Here is a 22,500-nt window from a genome sequence, read left to right as displayed (position 1 = left end):
GTGTTTGGATGCTCCGAATCTCCGAAAGTAAGTTCTTTCTGTCTGGGGCGCGGCGGGCGGTAAAGGTAGGTTGATGTGAGCTGAAAGCTCCGCCGCCCGCCTTCAGACCGCCGGAAGTTTGATCGCGTCCTCCGACCTTTTTTGGCCGGGACAAACACATCAGATCTTCCGACTTGCCGGCGCTCCTCGCAGTTTGCGCGCACACCTTTCAAGCATGGAGGAAAGAGATGCTGCAACAGGCCTTCGTGGCCTGTATCAGGATCTCTCTGCTCTTTCAGCTTCGTCCTTTGTGAACATCGAGCGTCTTCGAGTCGAGCTGGAGGCTCACATCGATGATTTCAAGAAGCTCCTCGACAAACCTCCAAAGAACAACACAAGTCGCCAGGCGGTCCTCTCCGGTGAGTTTTGATGAGCCAAACTGTTATTCAAGAGTTTTATTCGATGCGCTGACCTTGCAATGTGATATCATATAGGTAAAATTACCGTTGACGACCTCGAGTACTCAATCAATGAGGAATTTCAACAAGGAGCGTTAATGCTGGCAGATGCACTGAATATCGATGAATTGCAAGCGGCAATGCTGTTTATGGCGGCGCAGGAGGATGCTCATGTCTTGGATCGGCCTCCCGTCATCGCTGCGATCATGCGATTCCATGAGCGCCGACAATTCTTGCTCGACTCTCTACGGCTTATTTTCCAGGAGTCCTTCGAGGTGGAGCGGGAGATGACACAGGTTCTCATGCAGGAAATGCTGGCGTTTGTGGTGGAAATAAAGGATGGACCTTTGCGGAATGCGTCACTATATACACGCAAATGCATGAAGTCGATGGAAGACATTGAGAAGTGGCTTGTCCTCCTGAACGAGCAAACCCAGAAAGCGTCCATTGTTGGTCAGTCAGCGGAATACGACATTGTGGAGGCTCTCGAATACCAACGCAGCAGCTTACAGCAACAACACGAATCCCTCGGTGCTGTGCTATGCTACCTATTCAAAGGACCTTACACCAGTTCGGAGGACCTCCGCTTACTTCTAGACCAACTTCGGAAGCTCGAACGTTTCGATGGACTCCTTATTCACTACCTTCCATGCATAATTGCGTCTTTTGTCCAGCATGGGTCTCCGGAAAGCTCTAGTTCCTATAGGGATGCTAGAAGCCTGCATACAGCGATCACATCCTCCAAAGACGTTCAGCCTTGGAAGATCCCCACGTTCCACTCTGCCGTCATCGCACTATGGCTCGCTGTCTACAGTGGGTGGGACTTCGATGGGCCTGCATCTCCTCTCCAAGGTGTGGACCTGGAAAAAGATTCAGAGGAGCGCACAAAGATGTTCATGACTGCTCTGGATGATGGAGGCCTCGAACTCATCCTTGCCGTCTGCTATGGCGTGAATGATGAAGAATGGGCTGATCCGGCTCGTAGTGAACTGGTCACATTATTATTGAAAGAAAGCGCGTCGGCAACACTCGAAACTGATAGTTGCTCGGACTTTTTGAAGGTTCTTCTAATGGAGAATTTCGAGGCTTTTGCCGAGGCATGCATAGCGAACATGCCCGATGCGGTGCGGATGTTGAAGACGGAAGAGGATTCGCAAAGATTGGATCATCTTACTGCTTTGCGAGACGGCTTGACTTCAAGCCTCCATCGTGGCCCGGTAGAGGCCCGAACACATCTTGAGTCGTTCTTGATGATCATGGCATTCGCGTTCGAGCATCGGCCAGACTCCGCACAGGAATTTTGGGCTGATCCAGATGGTAACCTTTATGGCTTCCTCCAATGGGCATCGAAACGGCAAACTGTTCCCAGGGTCAGCGCTTTCTGCGAGTTGCTGTGCTCCATCTCCGTAGGCGAGGACAATGCCACTGCGGCCCATCGGTTTTTGTCTGAAGAGGACAAGTTCATGTCCGCGAAATTCAAACGATCTACGTCCATGAACTGGTCACAGATGTTCGCCGAGCTTCAACTGTACGCGACGAGAGTTACTGAAAAGCCGTCTACCTCGCAGGCAATCCTGCGCTCAAGGAAACTCGACCCAGCTGATATGAGCGAGCCGGAGAGTCCGGTTATGTTGACATGCTACCTGAGGCTGCTAGAGCATCTGAGTAAGCAGAGTGCTACGATACGAGACTGGCTGCTTCATCACCCTACGTTTAATGTCGTTGGTACGCTTTTGACGCTTTGCAGTGGGCCCATCCCTACGCATCTGCGAGCAAACGTTTTTGCAGCACTTGCGGCCCTGATGACGGATAGAACTTCTCACAATGGGAACGAAATGTGGCTTGCTATCGACCAGTGGATTTCCGGGGGTTCTATGAGTGCTTCCAACCTAGGGAAAGTCCCGGTCGTTTCCAACCCGCTTGTGTGGCATGAGCAACAGGCCTTCCAAAGGATTGGCGAGAGTTTCGATCAAGCCAATGCCTTCGTTCGTCTCGTGTATTCGCTCATCTCCCCTGCTCTCGATTCAGCTGATTTTCACCTCTCCTTGCCGTTTCCCGAGAGCCTGGGTTCGTCCTACCGGATGCCAGGCATTGAACCTTACATAGACTTTGTCATGGGTCAGGCTCTTTCCAGGAAAATTCCGGATCTGAACGAACGGCAGACTCGCTTCTTGACTTACAACTGCCTGGACTTTATCGTGACATGTCTGCAATCTTTCAACGAAAGCCTGGTCTCCGTTCTCAGCCAGCCTACGATATCCACCGATAGCGTTATCAAGCAATCGACATTCGTCACCTACATTCGTCTTCATCCCTTTGCACGAGTCACAGAGTGGCTTTTCAATGAGGACGTGATCAAAGCTATCTTTGCAACTGCCCATCAAGATGTTAATGAGGTTGCAAAGGCCTCATCAGACTCCGTCCTCGTCCAGTCCTTGGTCCGGAGCTTGGAGGTCATGGACATGATGATCGACCTTCAATCGACATATTTTAATATTGTGAGGCCGGCAATCAAGGCTCAGACCGGCACAAGCAGAACAAATGTGGCGAACTCTGCGCTGTCAGCTTTTGAGGATAGCATACTCAATAACCTGTCCATAATCCCTGCGTTGTGTCTTTACTGCAGCACTGGGCACCAGCAACTCACCGTCACATCAATGGCGTTACTGGAGAAGCTATCCAGCTCGAGAAAGCTGAACAAGATCACGTCTCCGGAGTTGTCTAAGTGGCGTTCACCGAACAAGATCGTCGAAGTACTTAGTGCTGAGGTAGATCTCAACAGTGTGTCGCGTCCTCTTGTGTCTCAGATGCAACCCGAGTCAAGAGAGATAGAATCTGGCCCACAGTCGCCAGGATATATTATCAGGGAAAGCCTCCTGGCACTTCTCAACAGCTGTCTCAGCACGATTAATGACCGACCTACGATAGCTCACCTGCTCCTTGGGTTTAACAGCATCGGTAACATACTTGACATTGCTCCCGACAGCCTGTTTGCTGATAAGATGTCTCTGCTCCATGCTGTCATCGGATTCTTGCAAAACTACCCTGACGAGCTAGATGGCAATATTCTCCCATGGCTGGTGCATGTCAAGCGCATGGCCTTTGGAGTATTGAAACACCTTTGGTCTTCTAAACTTTCTTCCTACTTCACACTCGCCGAAATGCGTGGCAGTCGCTTCCTTCTCAGTATGTTTGCGAGTCAGCCGATCATAGGGCCAAACACACCCTGGGATGGATTTCTGATCGGCACGCCTGAGTTCTGGCTCTCTGAGTCAACGGCTGGTCTTGCAGAATTCCTTCTTTACAGAAGCTATTTGTTCGACTACGCTGCTACAGAAATTCGCTCGGCTACAAAGCTCGGGTCTCCGACTCTTCAAGCTGAAATAATATCGACTCTATTTGGAAACTCTGTTTCGGAGACTGGGGAGACCATTGTGAATCCTTCCATTTTCGATATGTTCGATTTCGCAGATCTGGACACTCAACATCAATTGCAACCACCGGCTCTAAGTTTCCTTGATGGTCTTGAATTTGACCTCTGTGCGAGACCGGAAACGGACAGTTCTCCGATTGTTTACAACTTGGACGAGATAGTGGAACTCGTCCAGGTTAGAAAGGAAGAATTGTCATTGAGTGGGCATCTACGCCCTCAGGACGAAGAGCTATTCCAGGCCGAGTCCGAGAGTTTGATATTATTCGTACGGTCCACAAATCAAGCAAGCCAGATCGCGTTCAATCGTTATTTGGCTCTACGGTCTTGGACCCAGCTCATCACCACGATGCTCACTTGTTCTGAAATTGAAGGCGGAAGGAGAGCTACCTTCATCCTGCATTCGCTCCAGTTGATCCTCCCCAAGCTGGAAATTGCTATTGAAGAAGACCTACCGGAAGGCTTAGAGCTGGCACGACTGGCCGAGACCTTGGTCAGTAGGCTGGAATCTCCGAAGCCTGGTTCTGGCATTCCCCGCAGGAGTGGCGACGTTCTTGATGAAAAGCTTCATCAATTATTCCAAGTCTGCGTCAGAGGTGTGACCTTAGCAAACGGAAATGTAAGCATCAGGGAGACCTTTTACAACACCTGCGCACACTATGTCGCCGGTATTATATCAACAGAGCCCGTGCATCAAAGTATGAGGCTCCAGAGCCAGCAAGTGATTAAAGCCGCAGGCCATGCCCTGATTGAGGCCGTCTGCGATGATGCGTATGCTGGCCAGGAGACATGCCGAGTATCTGCCCTTTTGCTTTTGAATCTATTGGCTGCTCTGGATAGGCAAGCGGATGGACTGTTGGCCGATTCTATATCCCAATCCAACTACCTGAGCCTCTTCTTGGACACCATCAGGTCGCTACCTATCGAATTGAGAAACGCCCAGGCCAGTGGTAAGCAATCGCGAAAGAATAAAATACACGGGGAAAACCGCATGTCTGACCGTCTTATACAGATACACCTTTACTATTGTCCTACTACCAGTCGCTCTTGTCTCTCCTCCAGGAACTTTGCCAGACCAAGAATGGTGCGACGTATGTCCTGAAAACTGGCCTGTTCCAGGCAGTACGGGACTCGCAGCTATTTGCAGCCGACCCAGATCTCGGTATCGGTTAGTGAAATTACTCCCAAGCCAACGTTAAAGCAATAGTCCTAACAGAAATAGATATCGATAACCCAGATGCTCTTCGGAAATACTATGACCTGCTTGACTCGGTTCTCCGAGTTGTTGTCGCCGCTGTTTTCTCCCGAGGGCTGCACAACGAGCAGATGCTGGAGCAGACTCGAATCTTCCTTGCCGAGAACAGACAAAGCATGGTTGGCATTTTCAAAAGATTTGCCAAGCTTGGAGGTGCAGGTGCCGCAGATCACCACGATGCACTGCGGAAACTCACCAAGTCATACCTGGCACTTATCACGGCCACGGATTTTCTGGAGGTATGCTTCGTCAGCCTTTTGTTTATTACACCACGCATGCTAACTTAAGCTTTGCAGTTCGAAGATCAGGAGGTAAAAGAGCAGACGGGGATGAAGTTCTTTACATGAGATTTGTTTTCAGCTAGAAGGGGATATAGGGGGGGAACAAGCCATGGAGTAAACTGGTGGGAACGATGTATATTGAAGTGTGTTTAGTCAAAGACTTAGATGATCTGCGCTATTCAGCCCACAAAACCCTTTGCGGCGAAGCAGCATATGTGATTTTGGAGCGCTTTTAATGATCGCACGTTTGTAACAAGCGCATTCACATGACCTCATCTGTAATACTAGCACGCTGTGCATGTACTCCGTAAGGTACTATTACTCTAGTTAGTACTTACTAGAGGGGAGAAACCCAAAGGGAAACCCCGTCCAATCATGCGACAACTTGGAAAGGCGGACGTATTATCTTATCTCCGGCTTCTTGGGCGCCCGCGGGCAACCACCAGCTCAACTCACCTTGTCGTGCCCTTCCAAGCTCCAGCTCAAACCCAACCTTGACGACGCACCCTGCCCTATTCCCGTCACTGTCTTGCTGCCACCAATATCTGCTCCAAAGTTGACGAGCTTACCATGTTTAATAGGATCTACATACTATTTGGATCCTTCCAACGCTGAGCGCTTCTCTGTCCACCTCACCTCCTCTCCTCGGACGAAGCCGGGTAGATGCAGCAGAACTCGAGAGGCACCACCGAGCAGAGGAGCGGTAAGCGCAAGTCTATCGGTAAGAGGAAGCTCTCTGATCAAGAGGAGGCATTGCAACAACCCCAGCAGCAGCAAGCGAACATTTCGGAATTCCTCTCTCGGAACCATACGACCCCCGCCAGAGGTCATCACCAACAGACGTCCCCGACGAGCAAGCGTCAACGACTATCACCACCCTTATCGAACTCTGTCCCTTCGGCTTACTCGCGAGATCGCAGCGCTTCCGACAGGATGTACAATTTCGCAAACGCAGAGTCCAGGCCTGGCGCGCCGATGGGACAGAGTGCGAGCGGGGCCGATCTTCCTAATACCACCACCAAACCTCGCACCTTCAACGCAACGTCGCGCCAAAACAATTTCACTCCCCACACTGGAGCAAAGCGGTTGGTCGTGAAGAATCTCCGCACGGGATCACGGTTGAATCAGGAATCGTATTTCGAGAAGATATGGGGCCAACTTGATGCAGCGCTGTCGGCGATCTTTGGTGGTGGAAAGCCCGAGATATCACTCGAAGAGCTTTACAAGGGTGCCGAAAATGTATGTCGCCAAGGCCGAGCTGCAGTTCTAGCCAAACGGCTCCAAGATCGGTGTCGAGAACATGTGTCTGGAAAATTACGCGATAAATTGGTGGCAAAGGCTGCAGATGGGAGCAACGTCGATACATTGCGGGCGGTTGTTGAAGCATGGTCGCAGTGGCAATCAAAGCTGGTATGGATATCCTCCGGATACAGTTGGATTCTGAGGAGATACTGACTCTATAGCAGGTTACCGTGCGCTGGATATTCTACTACCTCGACCAGTCATTCCTCCTCCATTCCAAAGAATTCCCCATGATACGTGAGATGGGCTTAATTCAATTCCGGCAGCACATATATTCCGATGCAGTATTACAGCCGAAGATTTTACAGGGCGCTTGTGACCTTGTTGAGGCGGACCGTGGCGAAGAACAAAGCGTGGTGGCAGACTCGTTATTACTTCGAAATACAATTGAATTTTTCCACGGCCTTGACATCTATACGACTGGCTTTGAACCGCTCTTGATATCGGAATCCAAGAAATACTTCTCTTCATGGGCCCAGCGAGAAGCAACAGGGTATTTGGCTACTTTTGCGGAGAACAGCCACCGTTTAATTGAGCGCGAAGTGACTCGATGTGAGCTGTTTTCGCTGAATAGGAGCACCAAGCAGATGTTATCGGAGCTCCTGGATCGAGCCTTGGTAACAGAGCAAGAAGATGTTCTGCTCAACCAGCCTGATATACTAGGCCTACTGCGTGCAGGGAACAAGGTTGCCTTAGAAAGGCTTTACTCACTTCTGCAACGGAAGGATCTTGGTGCGAAGTTGAAGACCGCTTTCACTGGTTATATCATTGAGGAGGGCTCTGGGATCGTCTTCGACGAGGATAAAGAAGCAGACATGGTGGCTCATCTATTAGAGTTCAAGCAGCAACTTGACGATATCTGGGTTCATTCTTTCCACCGAAATGGGGATCTGGGCCACACACTCCGCGAAGCCTTTGAGACGTTCATCAACAAAGGAAGAAAGTCGGAAGCTACTGGAGGTACTGACAACCCCAAGACTGGAGAGATGATTGCCAAGTACGTGGACCGGCTCCTCAAGGGCGGGTGGAAGCTCGCACCTGCACGCAAGGCGGAGGACATGCCACTTGCCGATGAAGACGCCGAAATCGACAGGCAACTGGATCAGGTCTTGGACCTGTTCCGTTTTGTCCATGGCAAAGCAGTTTTCGAGGCCTTCTACAAGAATGATCTCGCTCGTCGGTTACTGATGGGCAGGAGCGCCAGCGACGATGCGGAAAAGAGTATGCTGGCAAGACTCAAGACAGGTTTGTACACTTCTTGTCCATTTGTTATACTCAACTCGTCACTAATATTGCGAATTAGAATGTGGGTCAAGCTTCACGCATAATCTGGAGTCGATGTTCAAAGACATGGATGTTGCACGCGATGAAATGTCGGCATACAGCTCAATACAGCGCGAACGACGGGACCGTCTACCGGTGGATTTGAACGTCAGCGTGCTTTCTGCGTCAGCATGGCCAACATATCCCGATGTTCAGGTGCGGATACCGCCAGAAATTGCGACTGCTGTCGACGATTTCGAAAAGTTCTACAACACCAAATACAACGGGCGCAAGCTCAACTGGAAGCACCAATTGGCACATTGTCAGCTACGCGCAAGATTTCCCAAGGGAGACAAGGAACTGGTGGTCAGCTCCTTCCAGGCGATCGTTCTGTTGCTCTTCAACGACATTCCGGAGGGTGGAAGTCTCGGGTATTCACAGATACAGGAGGCGACCATGTTATGTTAGTTGCAATGCCTCTCTACCCCATCAATCCTACGCAATTTGGCCTTCTACTGACATTTATCGATGCATAGCTGATCAAGAATTGAAACGGACGCTGCAATCGCTCGCATGTGCGAAATACCGTGTTTTAAGCAAGAAGCCGAAGGGCCGGGATGTGAATACAACAGACGAATTTTCATACAACGCGGCTTTCACCGACCCGAAGATGCGGATCAAGATCAACCAAATTCAGCTGAAAGAGACGAAGGAAGAGAACAAGACCACGCACGAGCGGGTGGCTGCCGATCGTCATTATGAGACACAGGCGGCGATTGTGCGAATCATGAAGAGTCGCAAGACGATCACGCATGCAGAGCTCGTGGCTGAGGTTATCAAGGCAACCCGAAGTCGCGGAGTGTTAGAGCCGGCGGATATCAAGAAGAATATTGAGAAGTGAGTTCTTCCGATCCTAACACCAGCATAAGGTATATTATAGCTGACGAAATCATGTGCAGACTGATTGAGAAAGACTATATGGAGCGCGAGGAAGGAAACCGGTACCAATATGTGGCCTAGAAGTTTGCAGTGGTGCTATGTTGGGTGCAAAGCACTGGGGTTCGACGATGTGGTACTCCGTACGGTGTTGATTGACAGCTCAGAGACCGTCAGAACGAAATGGCATGATAAAGAATGCACTAATACAGTCATGTGTCCATTCGGCTTAAGGACCTTCCCTCCTAGGTACAGTCGCAGCTAGCTAGCCGTGTAGATACAGGGAGTAGTCGTGGCCTTTTCGGGCGCTCTCTGCTAGCAGCGACGGTTGACACAGTAGTAGTAGGTGGGGTGACCGGAATGTCGGGAGAGAAGAGAATGGGGTATCAACTCTACCAAGTAAAATCTAGGACGAAGTAGACTAGACTAGAGTAGACTAGCAGCAGATTGATCCCTGGCATGGTTGCGGAGCATCGCCGGTCCCACAAGCCTAGTTGGGGACCCAAGGAGAGAGCTTCCATGGGGATCCGTCGGGAAGAAAGAGTCAAGTAGTACATAGTAAAGTCGTGTGTCGCAAATCTGCAACTCTACTTGCGTGCGTTGTATAGGAACTCTCGGTATAGTTGCCTTTTACGACCGGACCCCCATTCCTACCGACCGAATTTGGGGGGGAAAACTGTTGAGGAGCGGACGGATCTAACGTGCCTCACGTGTACCTTCCTTGTCCCTACCTAATTAGTAGCTAGATAGTAACTAACAGCAAACTAGACTACTAGTTAACCCGCTGCAGGATTGGAACGACTAAAATGTGTAGTGGATAATTGATACAGCAAGGTACACCTGGACCTTCTCCCCACGTAGGGGTGGGTGAGTATGTGGTATGAATTGGAATTGCTGCATTCAATCAGACTGAATGCTCATTACAACAGCTTGAGCCCAAAGAGTCAATCCGTCAGTCAGTCAGTCATGAGTGCATGGACGAGCTTGCTTGGTTCTTCTCTCGCCCGAGAGACAGGCAGTCGGGCTCTCGGCAGAGAAAAGCAGCGCCCAGCAATGTGAGGAAAGGCCGAAAAAGGCAATGGAATGGAAGTGTCAGCCCGTGGAAGGTGCAGCCCATCGATGACTACTCGAACCGAATCGGGAAGAGGACGAAACGGTCTAGAGCTTTCGGGGGGATCCATCCGGCTTACTATCTATGGAGTACTCCATAGCAACTCCCCCATAGTAAAGTTAGGGGGGAAAATCCTGGGAACTTTCCATCCGCTCACGTGGATGTCTGAGCTTTTCCTCTCCTTCAGGGACGCGGCCGATCAATCATCGCCCCATCCATGACCCGGCGACTGTGCAAAATGAACTATAGTCATCCTTAGTCTTTACCGTAGATAATCGGAGAAACCCTTCCCTTTTTTTCTTTTTCTATTTCTTCCACGTATCAAAATCCCGCTTTCCTCCCGATGGAGTAAGGATTGCTGTTTCATACTAAAGATCTGACAGCGGAGAAGTGGTGGCTTGCACAATCTCTCCAACCCCTTCCTTCAAGTTTCTTTTTTTGTGTTCATTTTCTGAAGGTCCCATGATCGTTTTTTTCACTTACTCATCTGTTGGGATTTGGTTCTCTGACGATCCCGTTGCGCAACCCCCATGCGGCTCGGGTAAGGATGGTCAACTTCCAATATTATTTGCCTTGCACATCATTTGTTGAGAAATGTTGCTCGTACTCCATACATACCTGACCACTTGGTTTATCTTTTGCCCAAGAAATTGAAGGTGACTACGTACTACAAAGCACGTAATGTACTACTGCTACGACTACGACAACTACATTGTGGATGCCTGACTTTCTGCAGCGGTTGCCAGCAACAGAACATGCCGCGACGGATGCCTAAGCTGCGGGCACGGCAGCAGAAAGCAAGCATAGATCATATGCATGCATGTATGCGGTGGTCAGGAATTGTATTCCCATGGGCTTTGATATGCAACAACAGTTTCATCAAGCTTATGAATGAGATGGGGCTGGACTCATGTAATAACTCTCAAACTTTACAGGCGGATAATATTCATGCCCAGGGTACCTGGTTGAGTTGAGTGGGGTCATGGTCAATACTATCTACCTGATGTCTACAGTAAAGTGGTACCACTAGAGTCTACCAGTCATCCAATCCGATATCACTTATCTTCACGGAATCAAGCACACCCATACCCCCCTTCGCCATCAAGCAAGGCATGCTTTTGTTGCCATGTTTGTGGCGTACTTAAGCATACCAAGTAATCAATGCCTTTAAATCAAGAATTGCCAATATTAGTATTCCTCCGCCACTCAGTAGCGCCAAATTTAGAAAAATAGAATCAGTCTATTTTGTACACGGTACTCTGTATTTAGTGGGGTTGCTTGTGTAGAATATTGTTGTGTCTCCAGTAAGCTGCAGGTTCTCGAACATCCTTGCGCGTCTCAGCGGCAATCAATGTATCCGGAAAAGGAAGGGTTACGCACCCGTGACATCGCCTTCATTGTGCCCCCCTCCCCCCAATACTACTGCCCTGCGTGCGCACGGAGTCGACTCTATCTGTTGGTATTACTAAGTAGTAGATTGACGATCTCATTCTCGACTCAATGCATCTAGTACTAGTACCTACTGTATGTACCTAAGTATGTATGTATGTAGTAACGTATGTATGTATGTCTCTGTTGGCAAATCTTCTGCAAATTGATACAGGACAATTCGATTATCGTGTTCTCATCCGCGAACAGCGCTGTTCATCCCACGGGCTCAGTCGATCTCAGAACCATTGGAACGAAGAGGCAGCCAACTCAACCCTGGTCAGGTAGATAGTGGTTTAGCAGGCCGAAGCCGTACCGATAAAAGATTCAGGCCGTCAAGGGATAATTATCCACGAGAAAAGGCAGGCGAAGCGGAATTCCCACAGATAGTAAGCCGAAGCATCCGGAAAGTGACACCAGTCACGGCGGGTAATTTTGGCGGGTTCCAGACCCATGGGGTACAGCGCTAGACCGTAACTGGCTGGGGGCGTGGAGTCGATTACAAGCTCGAGCTTGGAAACTAACGACTCTGGATTTCCTTATCCAGAACCGCATGGTCGATGGGTCGGTCATGCGAAAATCAGAGATTGTTCATGTGAGCAGCAAAAAAAAAATAATAATAATATTGGATTTTTTTAATTTTTGGAGAATCGGTTGGAAGATGGATCAATCAAGTTGCTCTACTAGTCACCGACTCGACTTACGACATCCTGAAGTACTACTTCCCCCAACACGTCCACGATACTCCGTGTCCGGTCCTTCGTCCTATTTATGTCCAGCTCTCGCACTCGGATTCTGGCTCTCCTCATCGCTTTCTCTATACTCCTCATAGAACCTTCTTCTCCTCCCTCAAGCAATTGACCCTTCCCGGCTTGCTCTCCATCCTCCAATCCAATCAGACTTTCCTCTATCTCAATCCGCCTACCAAATCTTTATCCGAGATCTACAAGGTCATCCCCAAACACTTGAGGATATCCGCCAATCGACCGATCCCCCACCTGACAAGTGACCGTGAGTGCGACTGGCAAATGATAATCCCTTCTTTCCATGCCATTCTCCAGTTTTCTCGATGCACGAAAATCAGTGGACTGACAGCTGCCGCTCAAACAGGCGAATCCGATTTCTCCACTTTTTCCCCGCCTTATCCGGACTCTATTCCGAAGCCTACGCGCCATCCCCAGAAATTGCCATTATCTGCTTTGGTACGCTTGCTGCGAATGTTCCCGAAGCGTGTGAGAAGGGAAACTGACAAGCCAAGGTCATTCAAGAACGAAGCTCTAGCGAGAAAGCGTATATAAAGAGTCGAAGCAGTCGCCTTTCTGGAAAGTCGACTAGCCACCATCTCAAGTGTTGAATTCATTGCGCTTGTACCCGTACTTCCTTGAACCCCACTTTCAAGCCGGATCGTGTTCCTACGCGCCCGCCAAACGTCATACACCACCAATTCCCCAGTTTTTTGTTGCGATCAACCCTTTAGATCTCCCTCCATCATGCAAAGTATGTTCCACACACACACCTCTTTTATCCAAAGAGCCTCTCTTTTACCTGTTTTTTCCCTATTATTCCTTTGCCCCAGGATTTTTGCCCCTCTGCGTCAGACCATGCAATCCAAGATCCGGTTTCCACAGCCGGCATGAAGTCAGATCTTCTCCACAAATTTCACTGGATCAGACACTGTCCGATACATACGCTAACGCGGCCATCAGCCAAGCACTTCTTCTCGGACCCTACCCACCTGGTCCAGACCGCTCTGAACTCCCTGACTCTCACAAACCCTTCTCTCGCCTATGACCCTGAGAACAAAATCATTTTCCGTCGTCCGGATACGACGAAGTCCAAGGTCGCGATTGTCTCTGGAGGTGGCTCCGGCCATGAGCCCGCCTTTGCCGGCTATGTTGGCAAGGGCTTCCTAGATGCCTCGGCCGCCGGTACCATTTTCGCATCTCCCTCCGCAGAGCAGATTCGCAAGGCTGTCATGGACTGCGTCGACAACGAGAAGGGTGTCCTCATCATCCCCATGAACTACACCGGCGATGTCCTCAACTTCGGTATGGCGACGGAGAAGGCCCGCGCCGCCGGTATCAAGACCGAATTCTTCGCCATCAACGACGATGTTGGGGTCGGCAAGAAGAAGGGCGGCAAGGTCGGCCGTCGCGGTATTAGTGGTGGTATCCTCGTCTTGAAGATCGTCAGCGCGCTGGCCGAAGCTGGGTAAGTTGGATCCTTTCAAATGTTGAGAAGCGTAAACTAAGACCGACTGCATCAGTGGATCTCTTGAGGATGTTTACCGCACCGCTCAGTTGGCAAACAAGAACCTCGTCTCAGTCGGCTCTTCCCTGGAGCACGTCCACGTCCCTGGCAGAGCCCCGCCAACGGAGACCATCCCCGATGGTGAGGTCGAGGTCGGAATGGGCATCCACAATGAGCCGGGATCTCACCGGGAGAAGTTCGAGCTGACCGAACTGGTCGCTACCATGCTCCTTCAGCTCTTGGACCACAACGATCCCGACCGCGCCTGGATCACTCGCAAGCCCGATGATGAGTTTGTGCTGCTGATCAACAACTTGGGTGGTGTGAGCGCTCTCGAACTTTCGGGTATCACCGATGAGGTGTACCGTCAGTTGAACAGAGACTACAATGTTCGGCCCATTCGGGTGATCCAGGGAACCTTCCTCACCAGTCTGAACGGCCTGGGCTTCAGCATCTCCCTGATGAAGCTCGTGGACACTGGACTGGGCGAGGGCAAGTCCTTCCTTGAACTCCTGGATGCCCCCGCTGAGGCGGTTGGCTGGTCTGCTCCTATCCGTCCTGAGACCTGGGAGCACCGCTCTGATGCTCCTGTTGAGCTGAAGAGGACCAAGTTGCCCGAGGATCAGCCCAGCAACGTCAAGCGTCAGTACCCCTATCTGGTCGATTATTTCGGCCTATTCTCTCCGGCTTTAGCTAACATAAATCATAGTGGATGTTGATTCCCTCAAGAAGGTTCTAGGCAGTGCACTCAAGCGTGTCATTGCTGCTGAGCCCGAAGTCACCCGCTTCGACACCATCGTCGGAGACGGAGACTGCGGCGTGGGCTTGAAGCGTGGTGCCGAGGCCGTCCTTAAGCTCATCGAAGACCCCTCATCCCCGCTCACCGACGACGTCGTGAACGCGGTGAACCGCATCGTCAGCATCGTCGAGAACGTCATGGACGGAACCTCCGGAGCCATCTACGCCATCTTCCTGAACGCCCTGGCTCACGGTCTCCGCGAGCAAGACCGAGGCACCACCACCCCCGCCACAGTGGATGTCTGGGCTGCTGCACTCTCCTACTCTCTCACCGCACTCTCCCGTTACACCCCCGCCCAGCCCGGTGACCGTACACTCCTGGACGCCCTTGTCCCCTTCTGCACGCAGCTCCAAAAGGCCAAGGACGTGCACGTTGCCGCCAAAGCAGCACAGGAAGGCACCGACTCCACCAAGAACATGAAGGCCAGTCTGGGACGATCCGTCTACGTCGGTGGCGAAGACGAATGGGTGGGCAAGATCCCCGACCCCGGCGCTTACGGACTCAGCGTGTTCCTCAACGGTCTATCCGAGGCGTTGTAAGGGAGCTGGGAGGAGAGAGAGAGAGAGAGAGAAAAGTGTCACTTGCATTCTTTTCTTTTCTTCAGGACCAGGGTATATATATAATTTGCATCCATTGATGAGGATATTATGGGGATATTTCTTGGACTTTTCTTATTCTAATATAATTTCATGATGATGAATATGATGATAAATTGGGCGCGTTTTTTTGGCATGTCTACTTCTTTGTATTCACTGTTTAGGTTTCAGTATTGAATGGACAAGATCATGGTTGGATTCATTTATCTCGTACTATCTATCATATGACTATGGTAATATCAGATCAAGTAGGAAGGTAGCAACTTCATGCAATGGTCTGCCTTATTTTGGAATTGATAATCGATTACGTGAATGCGATAATGGTGGTACTCGTACATTGTTTTATGGTTTATCTGAGTATTAACAGTCAGAGTATACCCAACCAAGTCAGATACATTTCATAATCCTGGCTAGGACTATCTAGCCCTCTCGAGTAAATGCCCCCTCCTACTTTTATCAAGCCGAGATACTCCACTTCAGATTCCTTTTTCTAGCTTTAAAAAACAAAAGAGTCCGGAGAACGCCAAATCTGCCCCCGCCGTAAATCAGAGAGAAGAAACGGTGAAATTTGAGATCGGAAAAATAGCAATATATGAAACGAGAAGGAGAATATGAGAGCCAAGGTCCGGAGAGGGCTGGATTAAATGGGCGGGGAGGGCAGATTGTACGTGATGATGTAATCTAACATCCCGTCCAATCCCGTAAGTATCGCACGACTAAAAGGGTATCGTTCATTCGTCTGTGTCAACTAGAATTCGTCTCCGTCGGGTTTCAGCTCGATCAGAGAGAGAAGCCAAGCCCGGACCGGCCCAGGACCGTTCGAGAAGGGAATTGAGCGCGTCACGTGAACAGTGTTCAGCTGAGCAGGACAAGGATGACGGAGTCACCACGGAGGAACCTATAAGTTATTGGGTTAGAATGGTGTCTGGTGGGGAGCAATGGCGATTGCTTACATCTTGCTGATGAAGCGGTCCTTGTTGACACCCTTGCCGTTACCACCCTTGGGCTTCTCGGTCCACATCTCCTTGACGTTCTCCAGAACCATGTTGCAGTGGCGGTCGAAGGCCTTGACACGGGCGAGGAGCTTGCGGTTGTTCCGGCAGGAGATCAGGACCTGGGTGTGTGTGCGCGTGGCGGTTTGGAGAAGAGACAAAGGACCGGCAGTGAGCTCATGTTCCTCGACGAGGGAAACCTCGTATTCACTGGATGAGGAGATATGTTAGCGAAGGGATGGCGATGATGGGTGGGTAGATAAATAGATAGATATGAGGTGGCGTGATGAGTATTAGGCGCGCGGGACACTATCCGGATATCATGGATGTGGTGGGCATGGGTAGTTGTAATGATAGGTGTGCAGAGGATCGGGCATCATGTGATAGGAACACGGGAATAGGAAGCTTTGATGAAAGCCGGAAAGAAGAAGAGGGGTTCGAGAACGTACGTGAGCTCGCTCTTAGGCTTGTTGAGCAGGTCCCTATTGAATTGCAAGACAAGGTTAGCAATGAGGTCCGGCAGGTTGAGAAGCGGATTACACCATGACAAGAGCTAATGACTCATCGGGATGTAAAGGAGGGTAGGAAAAGAGGGGTAATTACTGGATCTTGGGATCGGTCGACATGGTGGGCGCGAGTATAAATATGAGGTGGGAGGTGCCGGTGCAGAGGAGGACAGCAAGGACAGGCTTGAACTTGATCGGGGACGACTTGAGAGCATCTCAATCCGCAGCTTCTGTTCTGGAAGCCTGGCTTGGCGCGGGTGCTGTCACGTGCCACGCGTGTTTGCCGTGTTTGAGCGGCGGGAATAGCCGAGCGCGCGATTGGCTGGGCGTCACGTCGCGTCCGACACGCTCGGATGCGCTCTCGTCCAAGCTTCATCACTTCTTCAAATGCAAGGCGTCTGCGCTTTTTCTCTCCTTCCACCCTCACCTCTGTCCCTCCTCCTTTTTCCCTCTCCCCCCCAACTCCTCGGCCTGCGGTTAAAGGGAGCAACCTCCAGTGCCTCACATTGGTTTAATCTCTTCCTCTTCCTTTTCTCTCTTCGAAACCTCCTCCTCTCTCCCATGCCTCAGGTTTCTCACCGCACCCTCTCCTCCTTTCGTTGCTCCGTGTCCCGCGTTGGCATTCCACAGGCTCTTTCCCCGCGACCTCCGTTGCATAGTACATCCACGCCTCGGCATTCCCCTGGCTGACACTCCCGCCAATTGGGCCTTTCTGAGTGGTCGATAACGCTAGACGCATATCCAACGATATTATTACAATCCCACCTTGCTTCGTTTTCAACGGTCGATCTCTTGAACCCTGTTGTTCGGGTTACACCTTCGACACTCCCTTTTCGAAATACCTTCCGAGCAATCCGGGTGCAACCCTCTTCTCTCTCTCCGGAACCCTACTCTCACTCTACACTCTGATTTTGTGGTCCAGCATATGGTTGATTTCCTTCATCTGGTGGCATGGACTCTCAGGACGGGATTTCCGTCCGGCCTATGAGGCGTAAGTAATTTTTTTTCCTTTCGTGGCACGTCAGGTTTGTTCGATACTAATTGTGTGGCTTCGAACCTTGCAGTGAAGGTGCTCTACACATTCGACGATGCCAACAAGACAAATTGTCTGGCCCGATGGCCCCATCTTCTCGACATCCAGACTGCTGCCCTCGATGAGAAGACCCAAATTGGGGTCATCGAATTGAAGACCTGCATTCAAGCCATTGTTTCGGCAAGGTGAGTGCTTTCGCCATAGGGTCAACCGACACTACGTGGATACTTATTGCAATGGTTTCATGTGACAGTCCGGAACTAGTTGCCAAACTTGGACAGGATTACACGGTGTACGCCTACGACTACTCCGAATATGAGACGCCCCTCGTCGGACAAGGGATGCTATCATGGGTATTGGCTTCGTCTTCCCCGACTCCCGATGCACCAGCACATCAGTCGGAAACTATGGTCACCGGTCGTGTCTGCAAGAATGTTCTAGGGTTATTTTCGAAAGGTGCACAGGAAACATTGGAGGTCAAATTGCGATTAGTTCCTGTTCCCACGGTCATGCAGAGCGAGTACCTGGACAGCATGCAGAGATATCGCGAACTGAGCAATGTCATTCCCCACGACTTTGACGCACAGGCCTGGACGAATTTCCTTCGCCAAAACCCCGGTCTGCTGGCCCATCGTCCTCAACAGCCCGACCGGACGGCATCGCCTGTGGACCATGCCGGAATTGAGCGGTTCCATCGCCTACTGAGTGAAGGCTCAACGCCAAGGGAGCTGCCTTCGATTGCCGCCAATGGGTCTGTTCGCTCGGTGTCGCCCTCACAGTCTGTGCTTGGTCATGGAAGCAGGATGTCCACCCCTGGCTTCCAGCCATCCGCGCAGCAGCAAGACCAAATCCAGGAAAGATCTCACAGCGAACTTATTCGACCGACATCGAGTGCTTCTATGCGCGAGTCTGATCTCCCTATGCATGCGAGATATGCCAGCCGCAGAGGATCCATGCAGTCCGGCTACGGTAGTGGTGATGAATCATCGGAACAGCAACCTCGGAAAAGAGCCAAATTGTATCGTGCGGATTGGCCTGGCAAGTCAGACTTGAACATTGAAAGGCAACCGAGCTCCCTTCGTGTGGCCGCAAGCACTGCGGCGTCCGTGCGTATCCATCGCCCTACCCCCGTCAATCCTTCAATCGCTGCAGCTCAGAGCTCAAATGAGGAGCCTGTTCGCCCGCCAACTCCGATTTCTAATGCAAATGAACTGCCTCGCCGAGCACGCCCCCGGCCCAGCCTCTTGCGTGAGTCGTCAATGCAGAGCACTCCTCAGTACACGTCACCATACACTGCGGCCGATGATCATCCAGGTGACCACAACACCCAGTCACCGGAGGAGTCTCGCTACCAAGGCATCTTCGAGCCTTCATTCAATATGCCTTCTTCGCCTCCCGTTCTCGACTGCGGCTTTCCAAACCGCTCCAGCCCAGTTCTCCCGCCTATGGCCACTGACCCGGATTCGGGCTTCATGAGTGGGGGCATGGACGATCTCCTAGATGAGGATATTGGTACGCCGCTGGAGGACTGCACAAGGTCCAATGATGCAACTCGAGGCAAACGAAGTGTGCGTCCTGCTGTGCCAGCGAGCTCACCTGTTGGGCCCATGACCCATGATACTTATCCCGCCAGCGATGCCCTGCCGGATCAAACTGCTAAGGACAAGGTATCTGCCATTCCTCGTGCCCCAGCTAGTGCTGCGGGGTCGCGGCCATCGTCTCGTGCCGGTATCAGACAAACTCCTAAGCCTCTTGCGCCCGCTCCCATGTCGCAAAGCGAACTCGAGCAGCTGATGAGTGCTATCCCGGCAAGTGATCCGGTAATGCCTACCCACATGCATGTGCCCAACACGCAATCCTGGAATGGTCCGATGAGTGACTTTTCAGTCGCGGAAACGCCCGCCCCTCCACCCCCTACTGAGGACGGCAAGGTTCGCAGTGGCGCTGGTGCGAGACGAGTGCGACAGGTTCAGGCACGTCTTGCCCAGTGCATTCGGGACGGACAGGCTCCTCCTTATTGTGAAAATTGCGGTTCGATTGAGACCCCTACCTGGCGTAGGGCATGGTCCAAGGAGATCGATGGTACTGAAGAAGAGGCCATTGACCTTGTCAAAGATTCTGCTATGTTGTTCTGGCAAGCCGTGGATCGCGATGATCAAGAAAAGGTCACCAAATTCAAGATCTACAAGAAGAGCCTCGTGGATACCGATAAGGACTTTGTTCAAGTCCTACTCTGCAATCGTAAGTAACCCTCCAGTCAGTTCATTTTACAGTCACTAATAATATTCTAGCCTGTGGTCTTTGGCTTCACAAGTTCAAGTGCATGCGGCCAGAAAACAAGTGGAACAACAAGTCCGGCAACAACAAGAGAAAGCGCCCTCCCAGGAACCGCAAGGGCGGCGGTCCGCTGTCCGGTAACCCTCCATCGGCGAGGAACCGCGTCAGAGCTGAAGCCGGAAAGCCAGATGCCTCTTCGCCCGGCGTATCTGATGCATCCTCACCTCCAGTGGACGACGGCACTACTCCCCGCGGTGATAACGAGAACGAGAACAACGAGAACAACGAGAACGAGCCGAGCAGTGTGCAGGACAATGATGATGTCCAGGAGCTGCCAGCCAAGCGACGCCGCGCAAACAGTCTGGAACCGCGCAAATCGACCGATACTGCGGGAAGCCGTTGGCACGAGAATGATCCGGTGGAAGCCCTCCGAGCAGCGATCCAGTCCAGTCCAGCTAGAAATCTTGAGCACCGCAATGCTTCTGCTGCGGGTGAGAATGCTCTTACTCCTAAGTCTGTGAGAAGAGTGCTTTTTCCTAATTCGCACAATGAGGGCGGGCCTTTGCGAGCTTTAGGTGACTCCACCTTGAACAGCCCCCGGCGGAGCCCTCGTGTCACTAGCGGATCGGACAAGCGATCTGACGACAAGGAAAACCAGACCTCTGCTAACCTGGACGACCTCTTCGAGAGTCCCGAATTTGACTTTGACCTGCCTACCAGTCCCACTCCTCGGCGTCGCAACCCCCGCGCCAGCGTTCTGGGCGAGAAGCGGCACTCCCTTCCCGGCGATTCGCCTTCGCGGACGCGGAAGGGACTTGGCAGCGACGCGACGCCCACCAGGGTCACCGCGCAAAGACTTCAGCGGATCCAGAGCAGCCCGGGGCCGGCATCGCGGCACAGCAGAACGCCCAAGCAGTCACGCACGCAGGGCCTTGGGCTTCCCGCTTTGGCAGATGATGCCTTCAGCACGGACGCGTTTAACGGGATAGACAACATGATCGTGGATATCTTCTCGGACGCACCTTCTGCCAATGCTGACGCGCTTTTCGCACTTGATGCGAACAAGGGCAATTGGCCTGACTGGATCCCTTCGGACTATGTGTCTCCCACGGGAACAGACGGCGAGCCAGCTGGTGAAGACTCCCAGGATCTCATCAATGCGCTGCTGTCTGATCCAGACCTCCAAAAGAACCCCCAATTCGATATTTTCAACTACGTTGACAACAACGTCCTGGACTCTGGCTTCTTCAGTTCCGACGCACTCAACGCCGACAGCTTGGCCCTGGGCGTGAAAGAGAAGGCGTCTGAAGAAGCAGCCAAGGACAAGGAACCCCAGACTACCAATGATGCTTAATGAGTCTCCTTTTTGTGTTATGACGATGCCGACTTTCACTTGATATTTCTTTACAACTTGTGTTTTTATTCTAGCGATGGCGTTGGATGGATAGGCAATGGTGATGTGCCATCTGCCGCTACTGTCTTTCTTTGGGGATAACCTAAGGCTATGATATGCTTTTGTTGGAAGTGGTTTGAATGGGATGGATATTACGGATGGAAACTTGGGAGGATTGAAGGATTAGAACAAGATACCAGCACTCGATGCTTAACATACAATAAATGAATAATATTTGACAAGCTGTGTTTACTGTAGTAGATCGTAAATCGATCGTATAATAATTTGATAGACAGATATCGTAAATTAACCCAACGCCGAAGAATAACCCGAACACGATGCAAATGACACCTCAGCTGCAGGACACATAAAGATACTAGTAACCACCCAGCACAGCAAGATATCTTACGTAGCTCAGCATGCCTTTTACCTGTCCACTAACCCATTCTTCTATACCATATCATCCCTAACGGCCACTCACTCATCATAAAAGATAGGCTTGAGCTTATGCGTAGCATTGACAACATGCTCATAGATCTTGTAATCTGCAGCCACATCCATCACAATTAGCTCCTTATCCTTCTCCTTATCCCCTTCTGCTCCTCATTTACAAGAAAAGAAAGGGAAAGAACATACCACAATCCGCCGGACTCCCCCAATCCGTACTACCCAAGACTCTAATACCGACACCCTAAACACCACAAAAACGCCAAATTAGCCATGATCCATCCCAAAACCAACCCAACCCTACCCCCAAAGACACCAGAAAACGAAAAGCTAAGAGGGGGGAAAGGTATCGAACATACACTCCCATTATCCAAATCAGCGACCTTGCCAATAATCTCGACCAACTTTCCCATCTGCAAATGCGAATCGGGCTTCAAGATGAGCGTCACATCGCCGTGGTTTCCGCACGTCATGGTCGCCGTGTCGCCGCGCAGAGCAGTCACTGTTCCTAGGATGCGGACGGTATGCGAGGTGCGTGGGCCGGTGGAGGAGGGGTGAAAGGCGTGGAGGTGGGAGGGGAGGATGCGGGGGGTTTGGAGGGACATTTTTGTTTCCTTTCTTTCACTTCCTGTACTTGATGGTTGGTTGATGGTGGTGGTGTTGGTAGGTTGGTTTGCTTGTTCGTATGCTGGGTATTTGGAGGTAGAGGGGTGAGTAATGGTGGGATTGGAATTGATATTGATATGATATTGATCACAGTAGTT

The 22,500-nt window shown here is 51.2% G+C and overlaps 5 protein-coding genes across 5 annotated transcripts; 3 read left to right on the top strand and 2 right to left on the bottom strand.

Annotated features, from left to right (window-relative positions):
• Nucleotides 1-147: 147 nt before the first annotated feature.
• BO88DRAFT_382256 (cullin-4B) lies at nt 148-8,988 on the top strand (the record flags this gene model as incomplete). The annotated part of the gene is made up of 9 exons (XM_025704617.1): nt 148-398; nt 474-4,817; nt 4,880-5,035; nt 5,090-5,361; nt 6,076-6,813; nt 6,870-7,950; nt 8,009-8,431; nt 8,505-8,865; nt 8,928-8,988. The coding sequence occupies exons 1-9, from the start codon at nt 215-217 to the stop codon at nt 8,986-8,988; spliced, it is 7,620 nt and encodes a 2,539-aa protein (XP_025566897.1). The 5' UTR covers nt 148-214.
• Nucleotides 8,989-13,076: 4,088 nt separating this feature from the next.
• Nucleotides 13,077-15,031, top strand: BO88DRAFT_332242 (putative dihydroxyacetone kinase (DakA); the record flags this gene model as incomplete). Its single annotated transcript, XM_025702714.1, has 3 exons — nt 13,077-13,654; nt 13,710-14,335; nt 14,403-15,031. 3 exons carry the CDS (start codon nt 13,077-13,079, stop codon nt 15,029-15,031), a joined length of 1,833 nt encoding a protein of 610 aa, XP_025566896.1.
• Nucleotides 15,032-15,534: 503 nt separating this feature from the next.
• BO88DRAFT_485383 (mRNA splicing protein SMD2) lies at nt 15,535-16,757 on the bottom strand. Its single transcript, XM_025712340.1, has 4 exons — nt 16,684-16,757; nt 16,530-16,562; nt 16,042-16,290; nt 15,535-15,986 (listed from the first exon to the last, which is right to left on the bottom strand). Exons 1-4 carry the CDS (start codon nt 16,704-16,706, stop codon nt 15,944-15,946), a joined length of 348 nt encoding a protein of 115 aa, XP_025566895.1. The 5' UTR covers nt 16,707-16,757; the 3' UTR covers nt 15,535-15,943.
• Nucleotides 16,758-17,537: 780 nt separating this feature from the next.
• On the top strand, nt 17,538-21,250 carry BO88DRAFT_332098 (putative GATA transcription factor (Ams2); the record flags this gene model as incomplete). Its single annotated transcript, XM_025702705.1, has 4 exons — nt 17,538-17,577; nt 17,651-17,804; nt 17,873-19,860; nt 19,911-21,250. The coding sequence occupies 4 exons, from the start codon at nt 17,538-17,540 to the stop codon at nt 21,248-21,250; spliced, it is 3,522 nt and encodes a 1,173-aa protein (XP_025566894.1).
• A 277-nt stretch (nt 21,251-21,527) lies between these two features.
• BO88DRAFT_402153 (putative ssDNA binding protein Ssb3) lies at nt 21,528-22,470 on the bottom strand. The gene is made up of 3 exons (XM_025706032.1): nt 22,096-22,470; nt 21,926-21,980; nt 21,528-21,834 (listed from the first exon to the last, which is right to left on the bottom strand). Exons 1-3 carry the CDS (start codon nt 22,339-22,341, stop codon nt 21,767-21,769), a joined length of 369 nt encoding a protein of 122 aa, XP_025566893.1. The 5' UTR covers nt 22,342-22,470; the 3' UTR covers nt 21,528-21,766.
• Nucleotides 22,471-22,500: the final 30 nt, after the last annotated feature.

Source organism: Aspergillus vadensis, assembly GCF_003184925.1.
Source record: "Aspergillus vadensis CBS 113365 unplaced genomic scaffold BO88scaffold_3, whole genome shotgun sequence".
Classification (NCBI taxonomy): domain Eukaryota; kingdom Fungi; phylum Ascomycota; class Eurotiomycetes; order Eurotiales; family Aspergillaceae; genus Aspergillus; species Aspergillus vadensis.
This window is presented reverse-complemented; position numbering and strand designations above follow the sequence as displayed.

What these genes read in the sequence shown, in the direction of transcription:
- BO88DRAFT_485383 (XM_025712340.1), bottom strand. Translation starts at nt 16,706, where the DNA reads ATGTCGACCGATCCCAAGATCCA. An exon ending in AAGCCTAAGAGCGAGCTCAC is followed by an intron (nt 16,291 to 16,529) that starts GTACGTTCTCGA and finishes CTCCTCATCCAG; the next exon opens with TGAATACGAGGTTTCCCTCG. An exon ending in GACCGCTTCATCAGCAAGAT is followed by an intron (nt 15,987 to 16,041) that starts GTAAGCAATCGC and finishes AATAACTTATAG; the next exon opens with GTTCCTCCGTGGTGACTCCG.
- BO88DRAFT_402153 (XM_025706032.1), bottom strand. Translation starts at nt 22,341, where the DNA reads ATGTCCCTCCAAACCCCCCGCATCCTCCCCTCCCACCTCCACGCCTTT. An exon ending in CTGATTTGGATAATGGGAGT is followed by an intron (nt 21,981 to 22,095) that starts GTATGTTCGATA and finishes TGTGGTGTTTAG; the next exon opens with GGTGTCGGTATTAGAGTCTT. An exon ending in GGGGAGTCCGGCGGATTGTG is followed by an intron (nt 21,835 to 21,925) that starts GTATGTTCTTTC and finishes ATGTGGCTGCAG; the next exon opens with ATTACAAGATCTATGAGCAT.